The sequence below is a fragment of the Babylonia areolata genome, chromosome 4, assembly GCF_041734735.1.
Source record: "Babylonia areolata isolate BAREFJ2019XMU chromosome 4, ASM4173473v1, whole genome shotgun sequence".
In the NCBI taxonomy this organism is placed as follows: domain Eukaryota; kingdom Metazoa; phylum Mollusca; class Gastropoda; order Neogastropoda; family Buccinidae; genus Babylonia; species Babylonia areolata.
Window position 1 is genome coordinate 54,146,818 of NC_134879.1, and position 26,538 is coordinate 54,173,355.

The following is a 26,538-nucleotide window of genomic DNA, read 5'->3' on the forward strand; positions in this document are numbered from 1 at the left end:
GCTGACATACCTTTACTTGATACAGCCTTGTGCGGTGTGTGGTGGAAATTAGAACACCATGTGCTAACCATGGCAAGAAGACATGACAAAATGAGTATTTCCACAGTTAATTGTCTGCTGATTCATTAATCAGCATGTCTGATTGTTAGCAGTTACAATGTCTGAAGTGCCCACCATGCATTTCTGTTTCTTTTCCATTTCTCTCTTAGTGAAATGAAGAGAGGCTGGTTTTTTGTTGTTTTTTGTGACTTCTTCTTCTTCTGCGTTCACTCGTATGCACACATGTGGGCTTTTACATGTATGACCGTTTTTACCCCGCCATGTAGGCAGCCATACTCCGTTTTCGGGGGTGTGCGTGCTGGGTATGTTCTTGTTTCCATAACCCACCGAACGCTGACATGGATTACAGGATCTTTAACGTGCGTATTTGATCTTCTGCTTGCATATACACACGAAGGGGGTTCAGGCACTAGCAGGTCTGCACATATGTTGACCTGGGAGATCGTAAAAATCTCCACCCTTTACCCACCAGGCGCCGTCACCGTGATTCAAACCTGGGACCCTCAGATTGACAGTCCAACGCTTTAACCACTCAGCTATTGCGCCCGTCGTTTTTTGTGACAATTGGAGTGAAGTTTGATTTGATGGGCCATCATGACTGCCAACACAAACTGCAGACTCAAGGCTTGAGTGGTTCAGACACATTCTTCTTGAACAGTGACATCATCAATGCTGAGTCTGTTAAGAGCGCAAAAACAGTTTCAGTTTCAGTTTCGGTAGCTCAAGGAGGCATCACTGCGTTCGGACAAATCCATATAAATCCATATACACTACACCACATCTGCCAAGCAGATGCCTGACCAGCAGCGTAACCCAACGCGCTTAGTCAGGCCTTGAGAGAAAAAAAAAAGAAAAAAAAGGACTACTACTACTACTACTAATATGTATAAGGCTCAAAACCTTGATGAAGTCAACTATAAGTGTACAAAATAAAATAAAATAAAATAAAATAAAATAATGAATAAATATATAACTAAATAAATGACTAAATAAATAACTAAATAGCAAAAACAGAAACAGAAAACAGTGGGTGCTCCTGTTTACAAAAGTGCAGTTCAGAAACCCTTATCAAAACTTGCCTGATGATGGTGTGTGTGCGACGCAGGATCTACCTGGGCCTGGCACTGAGCCTGTTGAAGGAGGGGCCCGGGAGTCGCCTGAAGGAGTGTGTCATGTACCTGTTGGAGGGGATGGAAGTCCTGCTGACCGACCTCAGCAAGCAGGCAGCCACACCTGTAGAGAACATGTCAGTAATGGGGGTGTGGGGTGGTGTGGGTGTGTAGTGTTTGCTGTGTGCATTTCTCCGTCTCTTTGTATGTGAGTGTGGTGGATGGGTGAGTGTTTACATGTGTGTGTGTGTATTTGTGTGTGTGTGTGTGTGTGTGTGTGTGTGTGTGTGTGTGTGTGTGTGTGTGTGTGTGTGTGTGTGTGTAACCACCTCAGCAAGCAGGTAGCCACACCTGTAGAGAACATGTCAGTAATGGGGGTGTGGGATGTGGTGGGTGTGTAGTGTTTGTGTGCATTTCTCCGTCTCTTTGTGAGTGTGGTGGGTGGGTGAGTGTTTACATGTGTGTGTGTATTTGTGTGTGTGTATGTGTGTGTTTTGTGTGTGTGCGTGTGCGTGTGTGTGTGTGTGTGTGTGTGTGTAACCACCTCAGCAAGCAGGCAGCCACACCTGAAGAGAACATGTCAGTAATGGGGGTGTGGGGTGGTGTGGGTGTGTAGTGTTTGTTGTGTGCATTTCTCCGTCTGTTTGTATGTGAGTGTGGTGGGTGGGTGAGTGTTTACATGTGTGTGTGTATTTGTGTGTGTGTGTGTGTGTGTGTGTGTGTGTGTGTGTGTGTGTGTGTGTGTGGCCATGGGGGTGTGGGTGTGAATGCATGTATGTATGCTTGTGTGGGTGAGTATATGGGGGGGGGGGGGGGGGTTGTGTGCATGCATGCCTGTGTGGTTTGTGTGAGTGAATGTGGTGGATTGCATTGTTGTATTGTATTCTGTCACAAAAAAAAAAAGAAAAAAGAAAAGATTCAAATGATATTACCTTTCCACTGAATAAACAATTTGCCTTGAATGTGTTTGTAGGATTGAGTGAATGAACAACGCCACGACAAATTTCCTGTGTTTTTTTTTTCTTCAGAAAATTGGTGAGATAAAATCTCTTTGTCTCTTTGTGTTTGCCGAGATAACATCTCTTTGTATTTGTATTTGTATTTCTTTTTATCACAACAGATTTCTCTGTCTGAAATTCGGGCTGCTCTCCCCAGGGAGAGCGCGTCGCTACACTGCAGCGCCACCCATTTTTTTGTATTTTTTTCCTGCGTGTAGTTTTATTTGTTTTTCCTATCGAAGTGGATTTTTCTACAGAATTTTGCCAGGAACAACCCTTTTGTTGCCGTGGGTTCTTTTACGTGTGCTAAATGCATGCTGCACACGGGACCTCGGTTTATTGTCTCATCCGAATGACTAGCGTCCAGACCACGACTCAAGGTCTAGTGGAGGGGGAGAAAATATCGGCGGCTGAACCGTGATTCGAACCAGTGCACTCAGATTCTCTCGCTTCCTAGGCCATCACTCCACTTTGTCTCTTTGTCTCCGCCTCTTTGCCACCAGGAGGAAGCAGGCACTGTACGCTGACAATCTGGTCCGACCCACCAACGTCCACTTGCTGCGAGGCCTGATACAGTTGGGTCGCCTGATATCTTCCAGTCCTGACATCAAGGACACCATGTCGGCACAGGACATCTTCCACATGTAGGTCACCAGAGTCAGTGATGTGTGAATGTTTGTGTCATCAGTGTGTGTGTTCGGTGTGTGTGTGTGTGTGTGTGTGTGTGTGTGTGCGCGCGTGCTTCATAGCATAAATCAGCTTTTCCATGATAATGGAAATTCTAGCACTTTTAAACAGTCACTTTATTTTACTGTTCTATTACTATATATTTCATCAATGAACAAAGAGCATTTGTGTACAAGGAGCAGGGGACAAGTCTTGGAGGAAAATAATTATCACCTTATATAGTCTGAAAATTATGGTACCGTATTTTAATGACACATTTATGATTTATGTGTGTGTGTGTGTGTGTGTGTGTGTGTGTGATGAAAGATAGTGAGGAATCGTTTTGTTTTTTTTAGTTGTGCTGTTCATATCATTTTTTTAATGTGCGTTTTGTGCCTGTATGTTCTTTCAAATGGCATTCATGTGATTCTTGATGGTTGTTTGAGCAGACACAAAAAAATGTCCATTGTCAGGGATTGATTGAGTTGTTTTGTATTGTATGTGTGAGGTGATGGATGCCGTGGTAGAATGGTTAGAGCACTGGATTTGTGCCCAGGTTTTGTGGGTTCAATCCCCAGTGTCAGCACACCTGCTGGGGCAAGGGCGGAGGTGTTTCCGATCTCTCAGGTCATCATGATTATGTTCGGACCTGCTAGTGCCTGAACCCCCTTCACGTGCATACGCATGCAAAAGATCAAGTACGCATGTTAAAGATCCTGTAATTCATGTTAGCATTCAGTGTGTTATGGAAACAAAAACACTCCCAGCAAGCACACCTTAGAAAACGGAGTATGGCCACCTACATGGTGGGGGAGAAAAAAATGGCCATGCACGGAAAAGCCCTCTCATTCACAAGAGTGAACATGGGAGTTGAGGCCCCTGTATGTGTGAAGTTTATGCCCTCAGTGCAGCTTTGCTGGCTACCCAAGCAATGCCGGACGTGTATCGTGGAGACGTGTACCGACAAATGGAATGGGTGCTGCTGGACGCTCATGCACTGCTCCTGGAGATGCTGTCTGTGGCCGGGAAGGACGAGGAGCTGATAGCTCAGCGCTGTGAGAGGCTCTCAGCGCTCATCGACAACACCACGATTCCCAAGAATGAGCAGCTGCTCGACCTGCAGGAGAGGGTCAGTGTGTGTGTGTGTGTACAGTTTTTACTGATTTTTTTTTCTGTCAGCGTTCAGTGTTGTAGAACGAAGGAAAGAAGTGGCTTGTAATGACACAAATATGTCCACACATACCTTCATGCGCTCACACACTTGCATGCACTCATATACACACACAAGTGCACATGTACACACGCATACTCACACACACACACACACACACACACACACACACACACACACACACACACACACACACACACACACACACACACCATTCACATATACTCTAGCAAATGCATACACATCCACATACATCAGACACACATACACACACACACACCACAGGCACAGATATAACACACACACATACAGCACACACACACACACACACATGCCTAGGCGTGATTTTTTTCCTTTTTTTTTTCATCTGATATCACTCTTAAGTGGAATAATATGATATCAATGAGCAACAACAATGCTGGCATGGTTTTTCTTCTACTGTTGCTGAAAGGCCGGTATGTATGAGCTTATATCACAGACTGACATAAGTTTACAGTTGGGCCAACAGCAAGGTGAGAACTATTATCAGTGGTTTCTCCAGTGTGATGGGAAATCATTCACAGTGTAGTCTTTTGTGAAGAACTATGATTCTCAAACTAGTAGGCAAAATTGCACTGGTTCTTAGTGCTGCAGCTTAGGGGGCTAGTTGGCCTTTGGGAACCATCCCAACGCCAACTGTCCTAAAACCGTCTTGGCCAGGAGAGTGGGGTTGTAACTTGGGCGAGACGCTCTCCACTATAATCAAATTCTAGCCCAGTTAGTTGGGACAGCAGTTACCTCCTCTGTTGCTGTTCTGATGGTTATAGTCGAACACGACTGACCATACATACATACATACATACATACATACTGTATGAGTGATGGCCTAGAGGTAACGCGTCCGCCTAGGAAGCGAGAGAATCTGAGCGTGCTGGTTCGAATCACGGCTCAGCCGCCGATATTTTCTCCCCCTCCACTAGACCTTGAGTGGTGGTCTGGACGCTAGTCATTCGGATGAGACAATAAACCGAGGTCCCGTGTGCAGCACGCACCGCAGCAACAAAAGGGTTGTTCCTGGCAAAATTCTGTAGAAATATCCACGTCAGTAGGAAAAACAAATAAAACTGCACGCAGGAAAAATAAAAAAAAATGGGTGGCACTGTAGTATAGCGACGCGCTCTCCCTGGGGAGAGCAGCCTGAATTTCACACAGAGAAATCTGGTGTGATAAAAAGAAATACAAAAAATACAAAAAAACCCCCACAAAATACTGTTGCAGACCTCCCAAAAGCTGGTCTATATTCAGCCGTGCAACAGCCATGCCCTCTACCTGCTGGGCTCGGCGCAGTTCAACAAGTACGAGAACAGCACGCCCGGGGAGGCGGCCACCCAGATGCTCCAAGGAGCTCGCACCTCTTTTGAAGCCAGCATCGACCTTCAGGGCAAGGCAGCGGAGGGTTCGGCTCCTGAACTCATAACAGGTGACTGTGGTGTCTGGGTGGATGGAGAGAGAGAGGAAGGTGAGGAGAAATAAGGGGTGAGGGTAGAGAGAAAGAGAGAGTGAAGAGAGAGAGAGAGAGGAGAGGAAGGTGAGGAGAAATAAGGGGTGAGGGTAGAGAGAAAGAGAGAGTGAGGAGAGAGAGAGAGAGAGAGAGAGAGGAAGGTGAGGAGAAATAAGGGGTGAGGGTAGAGAGAAAGAGGGAGTGAGGAGAGAGAGAGAGAGAGAGAGAGAGAGAGAGAGAGAGGAAGGTGAGGAGAAATAAGGGGTGAGGGTAGAGAGAAAGAGAGAGTGAGGAGAGAGAGAGAGAGGGGGGGGAGGTAAGGAGAAATGCGGGGTGAGGATAGAGAGAAAGAGGGAGTGAGGAGAGAGAGAGAGAGAGAGAGAGAGAGAGGAAGGTGAGGAGAAATAAGGGGTGAGGGTAGAGAGAAAGAGAGAGTGAGGAGAGAGAGAGAGAGAGAGAGAGAGAGAGGAGAAATAAGGGGTGAGGGTAGAGAGAAAGAGGGAGTGAGGAGAGAGAGAGAGAGAGAGAGAGGAAGGTGAGGAGAAATAAGGGGTGAGGGTAGAGAGAAAGAGGGAGTGAGGAGAGAGAGAGAGAGAGAGAGAGAGAGAGAGAGGAAGGTGAGGAGAAATAAGGGGTGAGGGTAGAGAGAAAGAGGGAGTGAGGAGAGAGAGAGAGAGAGAGAGAGAGAGAGGAAGGTGAGGAGAAATAAGGGGTGAGGGTAGAGAGAAAGAGGGAGTGAGGAGAGAGAGAGAGAGAGAGAGAGAGGAAGGTGAGGAGAAATAAGGGGTGAGGGTAGAGAGAAAGAGGGAGTGAGGAGAGAGAGAGAGAGAGAGAGAGAGAGAGAGAGAGAGAGAGAGAGGAAGGTGAGGAGAAATAAGGGGTGAGGGTAGAGAGAAAGAGAGAGTGAGGAGAGAGAGAGAGAGAGAGAGAGAGAGAGAGGAAGGTGAGGAGAAATAAGGGGTGAGGGTAGAGAGAAAGAGAGAGTGAGGAGAGAGAGAGAGAGAGAGAGAGAGAGAGAGAGAGAGAGAGAGGAAGGTGAGGAGAAATAAGGGGTGAGGGTAGAGAGAAAGAGAGTGAGGAGAGAGAGAGAGAGAGAGAGAGAGAGAGAGAGAGAGAGAGGAAGGTGAGGAGAAATAAGGGGTGAGGGTAGAGAGAAGAAGAGTGAGGAGAGAGAGAGAGAGAGAGAGGAAGGTGAGGAGAAATAAGGGGTAAGGGTAGAGAGAAAGAGAGAGTGAAGAAGAGAGAGGGAAGGTAAGGAGAAAGAGCGTGTGAGGGCAGAGAGAAAAGGGGAGAGGGAGAGAGATTTTAAATTCCTTCTTGATCACAGTTCCTAAGTGTTGAAGGATTTGGATATCTTTCTTTTTTCAGGGGGAGGGGTGTTGTTGGAGGAGGTGGGGGTCAGGGGGGTGGGGGGGAGGGGGGGTCTTACATTTGTCCTAAACAGTTGGCCTACGGACTGATGTAGATGATATTTTTTGTGCTTAGAAAGAGATTTTTTTTTTATATATATAAAAAGAGAATTCTTGAAATCCGAAAAGGGCAATTTTTTTAATTGATTTTTTTTTGTGTGTTCCTTTTGCTTAACTAAAAATGTGTGGGTGCACCCATAATCATCTGTCTGTCTATCTATCTATATCTGAAATGTACCGCCAGCATAATGTATTACATGATATAAATGGATACATATATATGATTTGATTAATAATCTGATTACAAGTTTTAAAGACTTACAAAGACTACTGTTGTTTTTATCTCTCTCTCTCTCCCTCTCTCTCTCTCTCTCTCTCTCTCTATATATATATATATATATATATAGATAGATAGATATATGTATGTATGTATGTATATATATATATATATATATATACGAGACTCTTATTTATATGTACACACATTTATATCTATACACACACACACATATATATATATATGTGTGTGTGTGTGTGTGTGTTTGTGTGTGTACACGCATATGTACAGAGAGATCTATATACATATATCTATAGATATATATGTGCATGAATATACCTTGGATATATATATGTGTGTGTGTGTGTGTGTGTGTGTGTGTGTTCTCTGCACACACACACACACACACACACGCACGTGCACACACATATGAGTATCTATGGGCGGTCCATTCCATCCCATGCCCTCAGGCCAGCACTGGTACCAGGAGAGACAGAAGAAGGAGGAGGAGGAGAAGAAGGCCAAAAAAGCCACGGAGGCCAAGGCTGCAGCACCTGCCGCTGCTGCCAAACCTGCTGCCACCACTCCAGCAAGGGGCGGGGCCACCAGAGGGGGCGGAGCCACAGCTGGACGAGGGGCCACGCACCAGGCAGCACGAGGGAGAGGTGCCCATGCTGCCACGCCACCTGCCAGGGGAGGTAAGCGTTTTTGCTTTCTTTTGTTTTTTTTTGTCTTTTAATGGGTTTCTTCTTTGGAGGGGTTGGGGTGGGGGGGTAGGGGGGGTTAGGGGGTGGGCTAATGAGCATAGTGTTGATTTAGGTTAGCATTGCTACATGGACTGCTTGTAGGTTGGAGGTAAGTTTTCCTGTCCTCTTATGTGACCACGTTGTACAACTTTACCCAACTTGAGTATGGTGCCTTCGTGGACAAGTATCATAAGGTTAACTCACTCAGTACGGCCAGTCCTCTCTTCTCCTCTACACAGACCCCTCGGATGTCCACTGGGTGTCTGAATGACCCAACCTTTAGCTTCTGTCGTCAGAATTGTGGCATTCTTTGTCAACAAACACCTCTTCAGTATAAGAGCCTTCCACTTGCAATATTTGATGGTGGTAATTGGGGTGAAACGCTGTTAACGTCGTCTCTTTCGCCGTTCGTATGGAGAGAGTTAAAGGTTCCATAGCCTTTTACGGCCACCAGGCCAGTGAATTCATATCCATTGTTTCTAGGGCTGAGCATAGGAAGGCCGGGACCCAGTCCTTTCTCTCCGTCCTTTTAACTCTTCCCCAGCTGAAGTCAGGGAACCATTCTCACCTCGGTGGAGTGTGGAAAATCAGAGTGAGGTGCCTTTCCTCAAGGATGCAACCCCATGATAAAACGCAGCATCGGGGCCCTGACCACTGTTGAACACTGGGGCAGAAATCCACCACATTAACTCACTCTGGACAATGGAACGCTATAGCATTCCTGACGTAAGGTAGCAGTCCGGACGACGGAAGGCTATAGCGGTTTCGACAATTAAATTTTTTTCCACGTTTTCCTCATGGGGTAGCATAACAATCGCAGCTACACCAGGCATTGCGAACGTGTCAAGGGTTGAATGGAAAGTTTCTTCATGAGATTCCATAACAGCACACTCCACAGCGAGCCAGCGAGTACAGGACCCCACACAACAAGCTAATCTTCATACGTATTGAAAATGGCATCGCAGGCGATACAAGTGAAAATTTTTGGAGCAAACTAGATCATGACAGCGGTTTTTATCACTGCTGAAGTGATTGAAATGCTTCAAACTGAAGGTTTCGACATCAACGAGGATGATAAAGACGTTGGATAAAGATCTGCAGTGAAGAAAGCTACCAGCAAGAAGGTACTGATAGTGACTCAGCTTCTGAGATCAGTGAAGAGGGAGGGGGATGGGTGTGCACACGACGTGAGGAGAGGGGTCAGTGGGTCAAGTACAGTGAGTTTCATTCAGTTACTTTATGTTTTGTATTTTTTGTGATTTTTTTCCTAACCCTAACAAATGGGTCACCTGTAGGGAAAAGCAAGGGAGAGAACTATTTGTCTGGTGTGAGTTAACCACTTCTGCCATGGCACCTCAGTACCATGAATCATAACTGGAAGTCACTCACAAACATCTGAGTGAACAGACAAGAACTCTTCTGATCTCCCACACCTTGCAGTTCAGTTCTTTGACTTTTTTTTTTCTTTCTTTCTTTTTTTTTTTTTTTTCAATGAAGGAGAAAAAAAATCCCTGTTAATGGTATTCCTGTGGATTGGGGCAGGAAAGTAGGGGGCAGAATCTTTCTGTGGGGGGGCGGGGGGGGGGGGGGGGGAGGCTTGGGTCTCTTTCAGTGTAGATAGTATCCCCATCTTCTGGAAAATCTGCGGCAGTGATTTTCTCTCTTCAATGGTTGTCTTTGTTTCTGGCTTTTAACCTTTTCTTTCTGTCATCTCTTGCTTGTTTTCTGCCTTTATGGTCTGTTTGCCTACGTTGTTTTTTTTTCCTAGAAAGCCTTGAATATTTTTGGTCTTTTTCTGGACTTGATGATTAAGCATTCTTTCTGTCTTATTTACGTTTTGTGTGCGTGTGTGTGTGTTTGTTTGGGTTTTTTTGTTGTTATTGTTGTTGTTGTTGTGTGTGTGTGTGTGTGTGTGTGTGTGCCTAGGACATGCGAGGTGCCTGTTGGCAATTTACCTGCCACCCTCACCCTTCCATCCCCTGTGTATACCTGTTATCATATGCATGTTACTGTACTCTGTCTAATGATGTTTAACTTCAGGGATTTGTTTTTGGTGTGTTTTTATTGTTGTTTTTTTTTTTTATCTTTAAATTCTTTGCTGAAGAATTGATGGTATGATCAATGCTTGAAGCCTGTCATAAGTTCATGTGCATGGATGTGACTGTACTTGTGCCTTATTTTCTTTTCCATATTTCTGTTGGTTTCTTTTTTTTCTTCTTTTTTTCTGATTCTACAGGACCCATATTACAGTGTTTCAGCCCTGACGTGGCCCTTTAAGCCGTATAAGCAACAGACACCAAACACAGACACACAGACAATAGAAATGTTGTGGTGAGAGAGAACATGCACAGGCGGGAATCAATGAATAAACTCTCCACTTTTTTTACTCCCCATTTCAGAGAAAGGGATTTGTGTATAGTTCACTGTTCAGTTCAGACCCTCAAGGAGGAATCACTGTGATGGACAAATCTGCTAGACACATGCCTGATCAGCAGCATAACCCAAAGCACTTAGTCAGGCCTTAAGTAAAATATATAATTTAAAAAAGAAACAAAGAATTTCAAAGGTAATAGATAAATAGATAATAAATAAATGATTGATAGTAATAATAATAGTAATAGTAATAATAATAATAATGATGATGATGATAATAATAATAATAATAATAATGATGATGATGATGATGATGATGATAACAATAATTATAAGTAAATAAATAAGAATAAACGAATAAATAAAAAAGAAAAATTTTTAAAATATATATATGGATAAATGGATAAGTAAATGAATAAATAAATGAATTAATAAATAAGTGAATAAATAAATAATGGCTATATGATAATGAAACAGAAGTACATTAAGATATCTTTGTACAGTTTTATATCACAGTATTCTATTCTGTCACATAGTTTTAGATCATAACGTCCCATCATAAGAGATGAAGTGTTGCGATTCAAGCTGCAGGAGTGAAGCAGTATTCCTCTTGTGAATTTCTTTTCTATTCTGAGACAGTTCCAAAACAAAATCAACATGATTTCAATGCCTCTGATGCCTGTGAATGGCTACAAGGGTAGTGTAAGCACCCCCTTTTTCTTCAAAGAAACGCAGGCCATCTCAGTTAGCAAGCTGTGAAAACTCTTTTGTTTCATTAATCAGTTTATTTTAATGTTTGATCAAGAAATCCACACGAAAGATCCCACAATAATACACAATAAAAGAAATGTGCAAAATTTTGGTCTACAGAACTTTTTTAAGGATGGATTTGATTTGATATACTTCACTGAAAGCTGTGATTCATGTGATTCACTGACAGGGGCAGCGGCAGGTCGAGGTGCCCCAGCAGCCAAGAGAGGGGCAGCAACTCCGGCAGCGGCAGGAAGAGGAGGCGCTGCAGGCAAGGTCGGTTCCAGAATGGTGTGACCTTGCAAACACACTCTCTCTCTCTCTCTCTCTCTCCTGGTTTGCTGAGAGATTTGTGTTTTGATTTCATTGCTGTTGTTGTTGTTTGTTGTTGTTTTTTTGTATATTTGTTTGTTTATTTATTTCAGAGTGGAGGAAAATTTAACGAACAATATTTTGCTCCAGTCCATTTCTCTAAAAAAAAATGCAACAAGCTGAAAATCACCACAAAGCATCAATCCAGGAAGGACAGAGACTGGGACAGTAATCATTGTCTCAGAAATGCTGGGGAAAGCATGTTCACTCCAGTGACACATTTCACCTGTTTTCCAAATTTTAAGGTGCTACAGGCCTTGGAATTGACAGATAAGAAAAGACAGATTCTTTATTGATAAGAGTTATATATGAGCAAAGAACATGCTTTCTTAAATCCAGCCCTCACCCTAAAGAGGGACTGAAGCAAAAGAAGCAAATTGTAAAGAAAAGATATAAACAATGAAAACATGTGTATCGTAATCAAACTCCCTACCCCCCAATTATTCTGCCCTCAACTGCCACCCCTACACAGGAAATACACGAGAATAAACGAAACCAAAAGCATGCGCACCACACACTCCACCTGAACATAAAAGTCGTCCTGTTCACACGAGAACGAATGTGGGTAGTCATGAAACGGCATGGGTTTCTTTGTTACAACACCCCACCACCCCCTGAAGACGGCAGCAGCAGGGGGCAAAACTCCAGCCGGCGCCAATGGGGCAGACAGCAAGGGGACAGCAGCAGCCCCGGCTGGCAGTAAGTCTGGCCACAAGTGTGAGGCCACCCCTCCCCCTGTGACTGCCAAGACCACAGAGAAACCCAAGTCTGGTAGGTTGTTGACAGCCTGGGATGATGCAAGCCCAAATTTATACTGTCACTTACAGTATGTCCATTTCTAAACCCTATACAAAAATATTTTTTTTTAAATAGAATGTTATCTGCCAGTGTGTCTCTTTGTATTGAGTCTGGCTCAAACAAATTTTATTTGATCAAGGACAGCTTAAACGCTAAAACATTTACCTCAACAAGCAGAAACTTATAAAGCATACTCTTGTAATTGTATGTGCACAGAAATGTGCAACAAAACTGCAATACTGATAGAATTGGAAGGGGGAAAAAAAAAGAATATAACTTTACATATACTCCGTTTTGGGAGAAGTACTAAATACAGAGTCATTAAGTCTTAAATCTTTCATGGTATTCTCTTCAGAAAGGTATATATAGGGTGTCTGGTTTTTGCTTCCATAGAACTGCATCTGATGCACGGATAGGGTTTCATCAGTGTTAGCATGTACTCATGGATATAAAATACAGAGAGGAAAAAGATTTATTGAAATTATCTCAGTAGTGCTAATTTGAAATATAGAAGAAGAAATTGAATTTAGCTGGTACCACTGTCAATTTATAAAATGCTGTCCTTTTTTTTTATGCTACATTTCTGTGTCTGTGTTTCATTGAAAAGAAAACCATGGACATGATATTTATTTATCCATTTCTTGTTGTAAGATGATATTGAGCAGTGACATTGTGAGCAGGACTTAGACCTTGGAATATTTATGATAAGGTCGGGTCTGTTTACTGAAAGACACAGCAGAAGAGTGACTTGGGACTCAGTGGATTGGTAATGTCACAGTGAACGTTTGTGTTGGGTTTACTGCATGCTTTTGGAGTTGTTCATCATTGCCTTTTGAAGCATCACTTCTGGGATGCTTTTTGAAGCATTATGACTGGCCTGCTTTTTGAAGCATTACAGCTGGCATGCTTTTTGAAGTATTACAAGTGGCATGCTTTTTGAAGTATTACAACTGACCTGCTTTTTGGAGCATAGCAGCTGGCTTGCTTTTTGAAACATTGCAACTAGAATGCTTTTTGAAGCATTACAACTGGCATGCTTTTTGAAGCATTATGACTAGTATGCTTTTTGAAGCATTATGACTAGTATGCTTTTTGAAGCATTACAGCTGGCCTGTTTTTTTGAAGCATAATAGCTGGCTTGCTTTTTGAAACATTGCAACTAGCATTCTTTTTGAAGCAGTATGACTGGCATATATGCTTTTTGAAATATTACTTCTGACATGCATTTTGAAGGATTACTTCTGGCATGTTTTTGAAGCAATACGACTGGCATGCTTTTTGAAACATTACGACTGACATACTTTTTGAACCATTATGACTGGCTTGCTTTTTGAAACATTATGACTGGCTTGCTTTTTGAAGCATTATGATCCCTGGCATGCTTTTTGAAGCATTATGACTAGCATGCTTTTTGAAGCATTATAGCTGGCTTGCTTTTTGAAGCATTATGACTGGCATGTATACTTTTTGAAACATTACTTCTGGCATGCTTTTTGAAGCGTTACTTCTGGCATGCTTTTTGAAGCATTATGACTGGAGTGCTTTTTGAAGCATTATAACTGGCATGCTTTTTGAAGCATTATGACTGGAGTGCTTTTTGAAGCATTACTTCTGGCATGCTTTTTGAAGCATTACTTTTGGCATGCTTTTTGAAGCATTACAGCTGACATGCTTTTTGAAGCATTATGACTGGAGTGCTTTTTGAAGCATTATAATTGGCATGCTTTTTGAAACATTATGACTGGAGTGCTTTTTGAATCATTGTAACTGGCATGCTTTTTGAAGCATTACAACTGGTGTTTTTTGACGCATTACAATTGGCACACATTTTGAAGCATTACTTTTGACATGGTTTTTGAAGCAACACCACTGGCATTTGTTTTTGAAGCAATATGACTGGCATGCATGGTGTCACTCTGGGTTTTACATGTCAACTAACATTTTTAAAGTACGCAGAGCTTTTGCTGTGTAATATGTGTAACTATCTTTATTTTGCTGGGTGTGTCAGCACTTTGTTTCTGATAACTGTATGCAAGATGGTGGGGGCGAGGGTGGGGGGCAGAAGTATTTAGCTGTTATACATTACATGGTTCTTTTTTGTTTGTTTTGTTTTGTTTTTTTCTTATGTGGTAAACATCACATACACTGTCGATGTGGGAATTCTGGTTTTGAGACACTTTTGAACTGGGGAACATTTGTGAATTCTCCAGATCAGTCTTAAAGTCTCTTGAATTACACCTCTTCCATTATATCTCCCATCTTATTGACTAATGAGCTTTTTTAACTTCTGCTGCCTGTATGTGTGCATGTGTTATGTGTGTTTGCTTGGGGTGCGCACATGCTTGTTTGTGCATGTTGTACTTGAATGCACGTTATGTATGTGTAACAGTTATTGTAAACGCCACAAGCTCCAGGTCTGGAAAGATTCAGTGTCAATCTGCATTATCATTATTTAACGATTTTTATTATTTATTTATTTTTTTTACTAGCTTTTTTTTCTTTTCAAATTTCCTCTCTCTTTTGATAAAAAAAGAGAGAATCTTTCTACCCATTAAAAAAGATGTTTCTTTTAACTGCCTTTAAACCCCCCCAAAAAAAACCCAACTTACTTTCCTCTGCCTGCCTTATACGTTTTGTTACTTTCTTTTTACTCCCTTCTTTTTCTTTTTCTTTTCTGTTGTTGAATCTTGAATCTGTTGTTGCTGTTCTGTTGCTTTCTTTCTTTCTTTCTTTTTCTTTCTGTCTCCACCATTTTTATTTCTTTGGCATCTATATCTCATTTTTGACATCCATTTTAGTCATGTATATAGGTTTTCAATGATTGTTGTTTTGTTATTTTGTTGATTTTTGTTGTGTGTGTGTGCGTGCGCGCACGCGTGATACGCACGTGTGGTTGTTTTGTTTTGTTCTTTTTGTTTTGTTTTGTTTTGTCCATGCCTGGTTTTTGCATTCAGTATTTTAGCTAGCTCTACTATTTCCGCTGAATTTGGTCTTCTAGAGATGGGTTTTGACATTTGTATATACAGATAACAGTATGTTGAGTTGTTGTGTTGTTGTTTTTGGGGGTGGCCTGATATGATTTGCTCGGTCTTCTAGATTAAAAGTAGCATGACTATAACTTTATGTGCTCAGATACACTTTGTACAGATCCTATTCTTCCTAGTTTCATATAGTTAGAATACATTCTTAAAGAAACGAAAAAAGAATGGACATGTGTGTATGTGTGCGTGCATGCATGTGTGTGTGTGTGAGAGAGTGTATGTGTGTGTGTATGTGTGTGTGTGTGTGTGGATGCATATATATGTATGTGCATGTGTGTGTGTGCATGTGTGGATGCGTACATATGCATATGTGCATATGTGTGTGTGTGTGTGTGTGTGTGTGTGTATGTTCGTCTGTGTAATCAGCAACAGCTCCTCCGGAACCAGCAGCAGAAGCAGAGACGGAGCCAACCAAACCGAAGAAACCGGCTCCCATCAACCCCAAGACCTACCACGCTTACCTGGGTTTGGCCCGTGTCTACCGCGCCTTGGAGGATTCCAAGCAGGCCCAGAAATATTTCGAGGAAGTGACAAAGCTGGCCCCTGAGGTGAGACAGGATGTCTAGTTCTATGAGATGAGACAGGGTGTCTAGTTCTATGAGATGAGACAGGGTGTCTAGTTCTATGAGGTGAGACAGGGTGTCTAGTTCTATGAGGTGAGATAGGGTGTCTAGTTCTATGAGGTGAGACAGGGTGTCTAGTTCTATGTGTCTAGTTCTATGAGGTGAGATAGGGTGTCTAGTTCTATGAGATGAGACAGGGTGTCTAGTTCTATGAGGTGAGATAGGGTGTCTAGTTCTATGAGGTGAGACAGGGTGTCTAGTTCTGTGAGGTGAGACAGGGTGTCTAGTTCTATGAGATGAGACAGGATGTCTAGTTCTATGAGATGAGACAGGGTGTCTAGTTCTATGAGGTGAGATAGGATGTCTAGTTCTATGAGGTGAGACAGGGTGTCTAGTTCTATGTGTCTAGTTCTATGAGGTGAGATAGGGTGTCTAGTTCTATGAGGTGAGACAGGGTGTCTAGTTCTATGAGGTGAGATAGGGTGTCTAGTTCTATGAGGTGAGACAGGATGTCTAGTTCTATGAGATGAGACAGGATGTCTAGTTCTATGAGATGAGACAGGGTGTCTAGTTCTATGAGGTGAGATAGGATGTCTAGTTCTATGAGGTGAGACAGGGTGTCTAGTTCTATGAGGTGAGATAGGGTGTCTAGTTCTATGAGGTGAGACAGGGTGTCTAGTTCTATGTGTCTAGTTCTATGAGGTGAGATAGGGTGTCTAGTTCTATGAGATGAGACAGGGTGTCTAGTTCTATGAGGTGAGATAGGGTGTCTAGTTCTATGAGGTGAGACAGGGTGTCTAGTTCTGTGAGGTGAGACAGGGTGTCTAGTTCTATGAGGTGAGATAGGGTGTCTAGTTCTATGAGGTGAGACAGGGTGTCTAGTTCTATGTGTCTAGTTCTATGAGGTGAGATAGGGTGTCTAGTTCTATGAGATGAGACAGGATGTCTAGTTCTATGAGATGAGACAGGGTGTCTAGTTCTATGAGGTGAGATAGGATGTCTAGTTCTATGAGGTGAGACAGGGTGTCTAGTTCTATGAGGTGAGATAGGGTGTCTAGTTCTATGAGGTGAGACAGGGTGTCTAGTTCTATGTGTCTAGTTCTATGAGGTGAGATAGGGTGTCTAGTTCTATGAGATGAGACAGGGTGTCTAGTTCTATGAGGTGAGATAGGGTGTCTAGTTCTATGAGGTGAGACAGGGTGTCTAGTTCTGTGAGGTGAGACAGGGTGTCTAGTTCTATGAGGTGAGATAGGGTGTCTAGTTCTATGAGGTGAGACAGGGTGTCTAGTTCTATGAGGTGAGACAGGGTGTCTAGTTCTATGAGGTGAGACAGGGTGTCTAGTTCTATGAGGTGAGATAGGGTGTCTAGTTCTATGAGGTGAGACAGGGTGTCTAGTTCTATGAGGTGAGATAGGGTGTCTAGTTCTATGAGGTGAGACAGGGTGTCTAGTTCTATGAGGTGAGACAGGGTGTCTAGTTCTATGAGGTGAGATAGGGTGTCTAGTTCTATGAGGTGAGACAGGGTGTCTAGTTCTATGAGGTTTCACCTACGCTTGTCGCCCCGCCCCGCCTGTGATTGTTCACTTTATATAAACAACTTGAACTGAGATGTGTGTGTGTGTGTGTGTGTGTGTGTGTGTGTGTGTGTGTGTGTGTGTGTGTGTGTGTGTGTGTGGATTCCTCATTTTTGAAGTTCGATTTCTAATACATTCCTTTCCAAAAATGCATACTTGAATATTTTGTTGTTGTTTTTTTAATTAAAAAAAAAAAAGCCATTTCATTTTCCTTGTATTTATTCCCGGTGTATCATTCAGAAAGGTCTCTGTGTGTCTGTATTGCTGTATTTCAGGAAAGACTTTTTACTATATTGGAGAGTTTCTATTGTAAATACGTCTTTCTGGTAGATACTATACAGAGGATTCATTCAGAACGAACATGGTTGACATTTAATGGCAGTAGTGTCACAGAAATCATTAACTGCTACTGGTTTGTTTTTATCCATCTCTCTCTCTCTCTCTCTCTCTCTCTCTCTCTCTCACACACACACACACACACACACTCTCTCTCTTAATATATCTATCTATCTATCTCTTTCTCTCTCTCTCACTCTCTCTCTCTCTCTTTATATATATATGTATATATATATATATGTGTGTGTGTGTGTGTGTGTGTGTGTGTGTGTGTGTGTGTGTGTGTAGAGAGAGAGAGAGGGAGAGAGAGAGAAATTATACATGAAGTCATTCCTTATATATGGTAAGATTGTGATTAATTGTGTGTGTGTGCGTTTTGTGTAAGTTGAGTGTGATGTTTGAAACGTGTCGACAGGTGCATGATGCCTACATTGAAAGCGCAGAGATGCTGGTGAAGTCTGACCCTCTGTCAGCGGTGGATGTCTACATGAAGTTCCCGGTGTCGGAAACGCCGTCTTTTGATGACGCCTACATATTTGGAGAGATCATTCGCATCTTGATGAAGTTTGAGAAATACGACGATGAAAGATTGGCGTCCTCGATGATCACCTACGGGAAGATACTTGGGCTGGGTAGGTTCACATCGTTCCCTCCCCCCGCCCTCTCTCTCTCTCTCTCTCTCTCTCTCTCTCTCTCTCTCTCTGTGTCTCTTGCATACTTATCAATATAGATAAGATATTCCAAAGTGAACATAAAAATAAACGAGCAACTACAGCACACACACACACACACACACACACACACACACACACACACACACACACACAGCACCACCACTACCATCTGTTTCGTTTCCTGCTAATGTCTATGTTCCCCCTCTTTTTCCTCTTACCTTCTCTCTTCTCACCCCTCTCCAGCCCCCCCAGCCCCACCTCCTTCCCTGCCACTCCCACTCTCTAATCCCTGTTTTCTCCCTCTTTCTCTGTCTTGTTCATGTGTATTCTATTTCAGATTCCCTCTTTATTTTTTTTAATGTTTTTTTAGAGCGGATCTTCTGAAAATAAAAGTTATCTTATGATCATAATTAAGTGTATCATTTTCATTGATTTAATCCTGACATTATCGAAACAGACAAGGAGACTAAGAGTGAATCAACCAAACATCTCTTGATCTGTCATACTTTCTTCTTCTTCTTTTTTTTCCTCTCATGAGTCCAAAATATATCAGTGACAAGCGAGCAGTTCACGTTAATTCAGAGGATACTGTGATTTGCAGGCGTGTTGGACCGCTACGTGAAAATCCTGGAAGAGAAGTTCAAAAACAAACTGCTGCAGAAAGTGTATGCGGGGGTGAACGGCAAGGATGTGGACGATCCAGACATGCAGGCCTTCTTCAAGTTCAAATGCTGGATTTAGGCACAGTACTGTCCTGTCTCACGTTACTCAACAGCATTCTGAATACACACTGACAGGTTTAGGTACAGTACAGACCTGTCTCACTTTACCAAACAGCATTTTGAATAAAAGGGTTTTAAGTTCAGGGCAGTAATAAAATTAATGAATTAATATATTCATATAGTGCTGAATCTTATGTGGGAGACAAATTAAAACGCATTCATCCACGGCTTTCACATGCATGCATAACTAACTCTGAACCTAAGGGACAAATGACAAATCTTATGAACACATGAAGATAGAAAGCTGGAAAACCTTAAGGGATAAATGACAAAACTTATGAACAATGAAGATAGAAAGCTGGAAAAAAACCTAAGGGATAAATGACAAAACTTATGAACACATGAAGATAGAAAGCTGAAAAAACCTAAGGGACAAATGACGAATTTTAAGAACACATGAAGATAGAAAGCTGAAAAAAACTTAGGGACAAATGACGAATTTTATGAACACATGAAGATAGAAAGCTGGAAAAACCTAAGGGATAAATGACAAAACATATGAAGACTGAAAGCTGGAAAAACCTAAGGGATAAATGACAAAACTTATGAACACATGAAGATAGAAACCTGGAAAAACCTAAGGGACAAATGACAAAACTTATGAACACATGAAGATAGAAAGCTGGAAAAACCTAAGGGATAAATGACAAAACTTATGAACACATGAAGATAGAAAGCTGGAAAAACCTAAGGGATAAATGACAAATTTTATGAACACATGAAGATAGAAAGCTGGAAAAACCTAAGGGACAAATGACGAATTTTATGAACACATGAAGATAGAAAGCTGGAAAAACCTAAGGGACAAATGACGAATTTTATGAACACATGAAGATAGAAAGCTGGAAAAACCTAAGGGACAAATGACAAAACTTATGAACACATGAAGATAGAAAGCTGAAAAAAACTTAGGGATGAATGACAAAACTTATGAACACATGAATATAGAAACCTGGAAAAACCATGGATGGATAGAGGGAGGGGAGGGAGGGGCTGTTTTAGAAAGAGGTAGTTCTTGAGGCCAGGCTTGAAAGCGCTGAGGGCAGGGGTTTGATGAAGTGAAAAAGGGAGATTGTTCAAGCGCAATGTCCAGAGACCGAGAAAGAGCAGTGGCCAGTTGTGGGGTGTTTGAATTTTGGAACACAGAAACAGGGTAGGTTTGAAGCCGATCGTAGAGAGCAAGGTGGGTGTGTAGAGGCAGAGGCAGCCCCACAGATAAGATGGAGCAGAATTATTCACAACAGATTGGTAATGTTGTACTTTATTCTGTGTGAGACAAGGAACCAGTGGAGACATTGCAGTAGAGAAGTGGTGTGCTCATCTATCTTTTCTTTCTGAGGAAGGGCTGAGCGGCAGAGTTTAGTATGCACTGAAGGGAGTGAATGGGTGAAGCAGGCAAACAAGACGAGACAACTACAGTTCTGGCGTCACTTTACCTGACGGGTGTTCTTCAAGTCCAAATGCTGGATGCAAGCACACACAGTACAGCCCTGTCTTATTTTACCTAACAGCATTCTGAATAGGCTGTGTGCTTACTTCATGATTTCTTCCGTTTTTTTTTCTCTTTAAAAAAAAAGAAGAAGTGATATTGTGAATTACTGCTGAGCACAGCACAGTCCAGTCTCATTTTTACCAAACAGCATTCTGAATAGGCTGTGTACTTATTTAAAAAAAAATTCTTCAGGGTTTTTTTTTGTTTTTTGTTTTTTTGTTTTTGTAAGCATATATTGTGGCTGCCTTAGTGAATTACTGCTGACACAGTACAGTCCTGTCTCGTTTTACCCAAGAGCATTCTGAATAGGTTGTGTGCGTACTTAATGATTTTCTTTTTTTTGGGGGTGAGGGGGGGGGGACAGGCGGGGGGAGCGGGGGAGGGGGGAAGGGGCGTTGGGGTGGGGGTGGGGGGGTAGGGGGTAAGAATGTGATATTGTGGTTGCATTTGTGAGCTACCGCTGTGCACAGACTTTCAGATTACTGGTATCTTTCAGTGCATTTCACTGTCATTGACTCAGACTGCTGATTGTTTGAAAGCTGTGATAATGTTTATGCCATTTGTTTTTGTGATAATATTTATTCCATCTGTTTTTGTTGTTGTTACTGTTGGTTGTTGTTTGTTTGTTGTTGTTTTTTTTGTTGTTTTTTGTAGACATGTGCACATGTTCAGAAGCGCCAACTCCACTTACTTTATCTTTACTGCTGACAATGTATTTCAGTTTGTGATACTTTATATCTTTTACAAAAAAACAACTTATGTCAATTTGTTCATGTTAGCAGGCAGCCAAGACGTAGTATAAGATAAATATAACATATGTACATGTATAGTTTTAAACTGTAATTATGAACTTACCCATTAAGTTGCCATTTCACTTATCAAATGAGCAACAAGATTAAAGAAAAATAATCTAGTAAAATCATCAAAGGCTCCATGACTAATCACAAAATGAAAGTTGTAATGATATGCTCTTGGATGACATATTTTAGGATAATGAAAAAACAACAATTTGTGTGTATGAATAAAGAAGCCTTCATTCTAAGCATTGCATATTTTTTTCTTTTCAGTCAACCACCACAACCCATCTTTTTATTTTTTTTTATTATTTTTTTTTTTTATCAGAATGCAAATGGATTACCATGTTTACTGTGTTTTGTTTGGCCTGCATCAGTCAGATTTATATCAGTCTTGATACTTACGTGGTAGAATTCACTCAAAAGTTATTATTTTATCCGGGGGCACTTAGATATACATTGTCACACATACAGCAAACATGAAAACTCTCCACAGTACAGCCAGAATGCTGATTAGCTGCAGTCACATCGTTGAAATCTTCATCTGTGCACTGTTTTTGACCCAAGCTTTTTCTTTTAATTCAATTCATTTTGACGTTATTAAACATGTTGGGTCCAGACTGCATTGCAGGCATCTCTGTTGATTGCTGCCCAGGACACAAATTTGGTGTGAAACCTCGTTGGTGTATTTATGTTATCTTATTGATGTTTCAGTGTCAGCTAATGGTTGTGATATTTTATGCATTGCATATCATTTAATTTTGCCAGTATCAGGGGCAAACTAACATGGAGAACTAACTATCCATCGTTTTAAACAACCCTTCCATTATGTTCAGTCTGTACTGGCAGAGATAAATGGGATGGGGGGTGGCGATGGAGAACCCTATTATGAATTACTGTAGCTGTATTTAATCAGTTTGAACTGTTGAAAGAGTATTACGCCATTGCATTTTACAGGTGGTTTTTGTGTTTTTGTTGCTGTTGCAAATATAATAATATGCAAATATTAAAAAGGCAAAAAAAAAAAGAAACCAGTCAAGCCGTGTTTGACAAATTATTCTGTCTTGTTCCTCTGTCTCCACGTCTTGCTTTGTGTCTGTCTGTCTGCTTACTTGTGTGACTGACTGTCTCAGTTATGTGTGTGTGTGTGTGTGTGTGTGTGTGTGTTTTACATCTATTTGCTTATTTGTTTATTTATTATCATTATTGTTTTTTTTATTTTTATCAGTAGTACTAGTAGTAGTAGTCGTAGTAGTAGGATTTTTTTTTCATATTTTAATATTCATTTACTTCTTTATTTGTTTAATTATCTTCTCTTTTTTTTCTTCATTTTTCTCAAGGCCTGACAAAACGCGTTGGGTTACGCTGCTGGTCGGGCATCTGCTTGGCAGATGTTGTGTAGCGTATATGGATTTGTCCGAACGCAATGGCGCCTCCTTGAGTTGCCGATACTGATACTGATACTATCTCAGTCTCTGCGTGTGTCTCTCTTTGTTTTATTTCCGATTGAGAGGTAATAAAAGAAGCCAGGAGAGATAATTCAGAACTCCGAATTTAAAATTTGCAAAACCATTGTCCTGTCAGAATGGAGGTCAGACGCAAAGCAAAACAAACAAAAGAAAAATATAAGGATGAAAGTGATGATGACACACGAAAAAAAGGCATCACCCTGAAGAAACAAAGATAGCTGGTGCTGCACTGTAGCGACATGCTGTCTCTGTGGCGAGTAGCCTGAATTCCACACAGACAAATCTGTTGTGACTAAGAGTGATACAATTAAACAGCCGCTATGACAAAGTGGTTAGCGGGAGGATGCAGGTTCGATTCCCAGCAGAGGTTGGTTTTTCGATCCGTGGCCATCTCCTTCCCAGAGCTGAGTGTGCTACTGCCTTAAATGGGAAGACTGGGGCCACAGTGTCGAGTATCATCCACAGACTTCAGGGATACATCTGCAAGTGTCAGTATATCTCGAGCCTGGTTAATCTTCTTCTTCTTCTTCCTTTATATACAACCAACATCATTATATTGATGGTTCTGTTGTAGTTTGGGGAGGTTGCTGAGGATTGCGCTGTTGTGAGGATTGGAATAAATAAATAAATAAGTTAAAAAAAAAAAATAAAAAAAAATTTTTTTGCGACCTGGCCAGCCAGTGTACGTTCAGCGTGCACTGACATGATGCCAAGCCTCTGCATCAGCTGTGAGCGGGGGGAGGGGGGGCGGGGGTGATTTTGGGGTGTATGGGTGGTTAGGAGGAGGGGTGGGAATGGGGGGGGGGGGGGGGGGGGTTAATGCCAGGATATCATTATAAAAGGAAGCTTAGTGTACAGTCTTGTCATGTACGTAGTCCCAAACCAAAAGTGGACCTCAACACCATCATCTTCATCCTCCACCTTTATCATCTATATATGGGGAAAAAAAAAGACTCAAATTATGTGGCCTTCATGCCCTGCTCTTGGGGTGACCTCAGTTTCGATCCCCGTCCTTTTCCGTGCTTGGGATGAGTCCTGTCAAGGTCCTCGGCGTCGGCAGATTCACGGGGGGTTCTTGTTGAAGGAATGTGGTGGTGGTCTTCACTCTTGGGGAGATCCTCACTTAGTCTGGCTCCGCGATTATATTATATTTGTCGTCAGTAGGGAGCATATTAGGTGGTGTCCTAAGTGCGTTAAATCAGAACAGCTTAATTCTGAACACCACCGAAGTGACTCGGCAGCAGTGCAGGGTCTCCTCTGTTGTGTGTTTTCTTGGCGACCTAACCTCGATGGTTTCCTGTGGACTGCTGAAGCTGGGACTGAGAGAGACAGATGATCCCAGGTGTGGCTGTGTAAGGGAGGATTCAGAATGAATGGCGTGGGAGTAATCCCACAGAAATTATATATATATATATATATATATATATATATATATATATGACGGGGCAGCCAAAAGAAAAAGAAGGAAAAAAGAAAAAACTAAACGAAAAAACAACAACAAAAAAAACAATAACAAAATAAGAAAAACTAATACAATACAATGCAAAAACTGTAAAATACAGTTTCGTGATACTGTGTTTTAACCATTTTTTTGGTTGTTCTTGTTTCTTAACTATGTATTCAAACAGCAGCATGCATCAGAGGTGTTAGTACACATCTTTAAATGTTTCAAACTATTTTTCTTTTAACTCTTGATACGCTGGACAATCAAGCAGAACTCAAAACACGCTTCCTTAAAATGCGAGTACAGAAGAAACAGTATCGAACTAAATATGTGCAAGTCTGGAGAGGATCAGTACTGAAAACCCTTTCAGATACAGTGTTGTTGCTTTTTCCAACTTTATATTTCTTTCCTATCGTCACGCGATTTTCTTTTTTTTTTTCTTTTCTTTTTTTAACACAGCCCGGGTCGTTAAATTTGTTATTTTCTCCCTCTTTCTAGAATATATCTCTGTGCTAATCATGCATACCAATATATAGCGACAGACACTGTGCGCAAGCGCGCGCGCACACACACACACACACACACACACACGCGCGCGCACACGCACACCATATGTGTGCGTGTGTGTTTTTGGCAGAACGACGAACAAACAGACCCATTGAAGAGGCTTCAAGCATCGTCAGTACAAGCCAAGACACGTCAAGTCATAATTGTTATAGAAGTACCATCAGTTACGATATGAAAATGACAGCCTGAAGACAGGCGCTCAAAATTAATGCGGTCGCACTATGGGCAGACAGATACAGAGGATAGGTCTCGTCTCCTCTCTTTACCAGATTGATGCCTCTGGTCAAGGAACTTCTCCTCAAACGCCAGTCAAGTAGTGCTAAACATGGCTCACAAAAAGAAATTAAGGGCAGGCCAACAACCTGGAGTTATACGGCGGTATTATGCGTGAGAGAGAGTGGGGATAGGGAGCACGGACGCACACACACACACACACACACACACACACACACACACACACACACACACACACACACACACATATATATATATATATATATATATATATATATATATATATAATACACATTTATAGTATATATATTATTAAAGGTCCCTGAAACACAGTTTTCTGGTGGAAGAACAAAACAAAACAAAAACGCGTCAGGGCATTCTTGGAGGATGTTGGTGGCAAATAATGGACACCCTACCACAAGATCGTAATACAAAAATCAATCAATCAAAGTGAAACAGACTATTGAATTTTTTTTTCTTCCAGATATTTCTGTGATCACACGGTCAATTGCAAATAGCAGGAAAGAACAAAGAATGGATGCAATACAGTGCACTGTAAAACACGTGTTGTTGTTGTTTTTCTGAAGACCAGAATTCTTAAAACAAATCTGAAATAAGACTGAAGTAGAAGACAAACTTCATACAGATCGAGACAAAGACGAAGAAGAAGAAAAAAAGACGATGACAATGACAGTTCCTGCGCAAACAAACAAACAAACAAACAACAACAACAAAAACCACGTCAGTTATTGCTGACATTTTGTCATCAAAATACCCTTCCTACCTCTTTTCTCACTTATACTGTTACAAAAACAATCAGATATTGCTGACATTTTGTCATCAAAATACCCTTCCTACCTCTTTTCTCACTTATACTGTTACAAAAACAATCAGATATTGCTGACATTTTGTCATCAAAATACCCTTCCTACCTCTTTTCTCACTTATACTGTTACAAAAACAATCAGTTATTGCTGACATTTTGTCATCAAAATGCCCTTCTTACCTCTTTTCTCACTTATACTGTTACAAAAACAGTCAGTTATTGCTGACATTTTGTCATCAAAGTACCCTTCCTACCTCTTTTCTCACTTATACTGTTACAAAAACAGTCAGTTATTGCTGACATTTTGTCATCAAAATGCCCTTCCTACCTCTTTTCTCACTTATACTGTTACAAAAACAGTCAGTTATTGCTGACATTTTGTCATCAAAATGCCCTTCCTACCTCTTTTCTCACTTATACTGTTACAAAAACAGTCAGTTATTGCTGACATTTTGTCATCAAAATGCCCTTCCTACCTCTTTTCTCACTTATACTGTTACAAAAACAGTCAGTTATTGCTGACATTTTGTCAT

At 41.5% G+C, this 26,538-nt stretch overlaps 1 protein-coding gene across 2 annotated transcripts in view; it reads left to right on the forward strand.

The window, feature by feature from the left end:
• The window catches only part of LOC143281313 (uncharacterized), a 36,353-nt gene extending 15,485 nt beyond the window's left edge, over positions 1-20,868 (forward strand). The window contains exons 11-20 of one of the 2 annotated variants that reach the window (XM_076586500.1): positions 1,166-1,306; positions 2,671-2,811; positions 3,740-3,962; positions 5,262-5,463; positions 7,641-7,868; positions 11,230-11,315; positions 12,032-12,182; positions 15,617-15,798; positions 18,139-18,355; positions 18,999-20,868. In XM_076586500.1, the coding sequence (XP_076442615.1) occupies positions 1,166-1,306; positions 2,671-2,811; positions 3,740-3,962; positions 5,262-5,463; positions 7,641-7,868; positions 11,230-11,315; positions 12,032-12,182; positions 15,617-15,798; positions 18,139-18,355; positions 18,999-19,138 (1,711 nt within the window). In that variant the 3' untranslated portion in view covers positions 19,139-20,868. The remainder of the gene's footprint in view (positions 1-1,165; positions 1,307-2,670; positions 2,812-3,739; positions 3,963-5,261; positions 5,464-7,640; positions 7,869-11,229; positions 11,316-12,031; positions 12,183-15,616; positions 15,799-18,138; positions 18,356-18,998) is intronic. The other variant, XM_076586501.1, reaches the window with a different exon arrangement.
• The last annotated feature ends 5,670 nt before the right edge of the window (positions 20,869-26,538 follow it).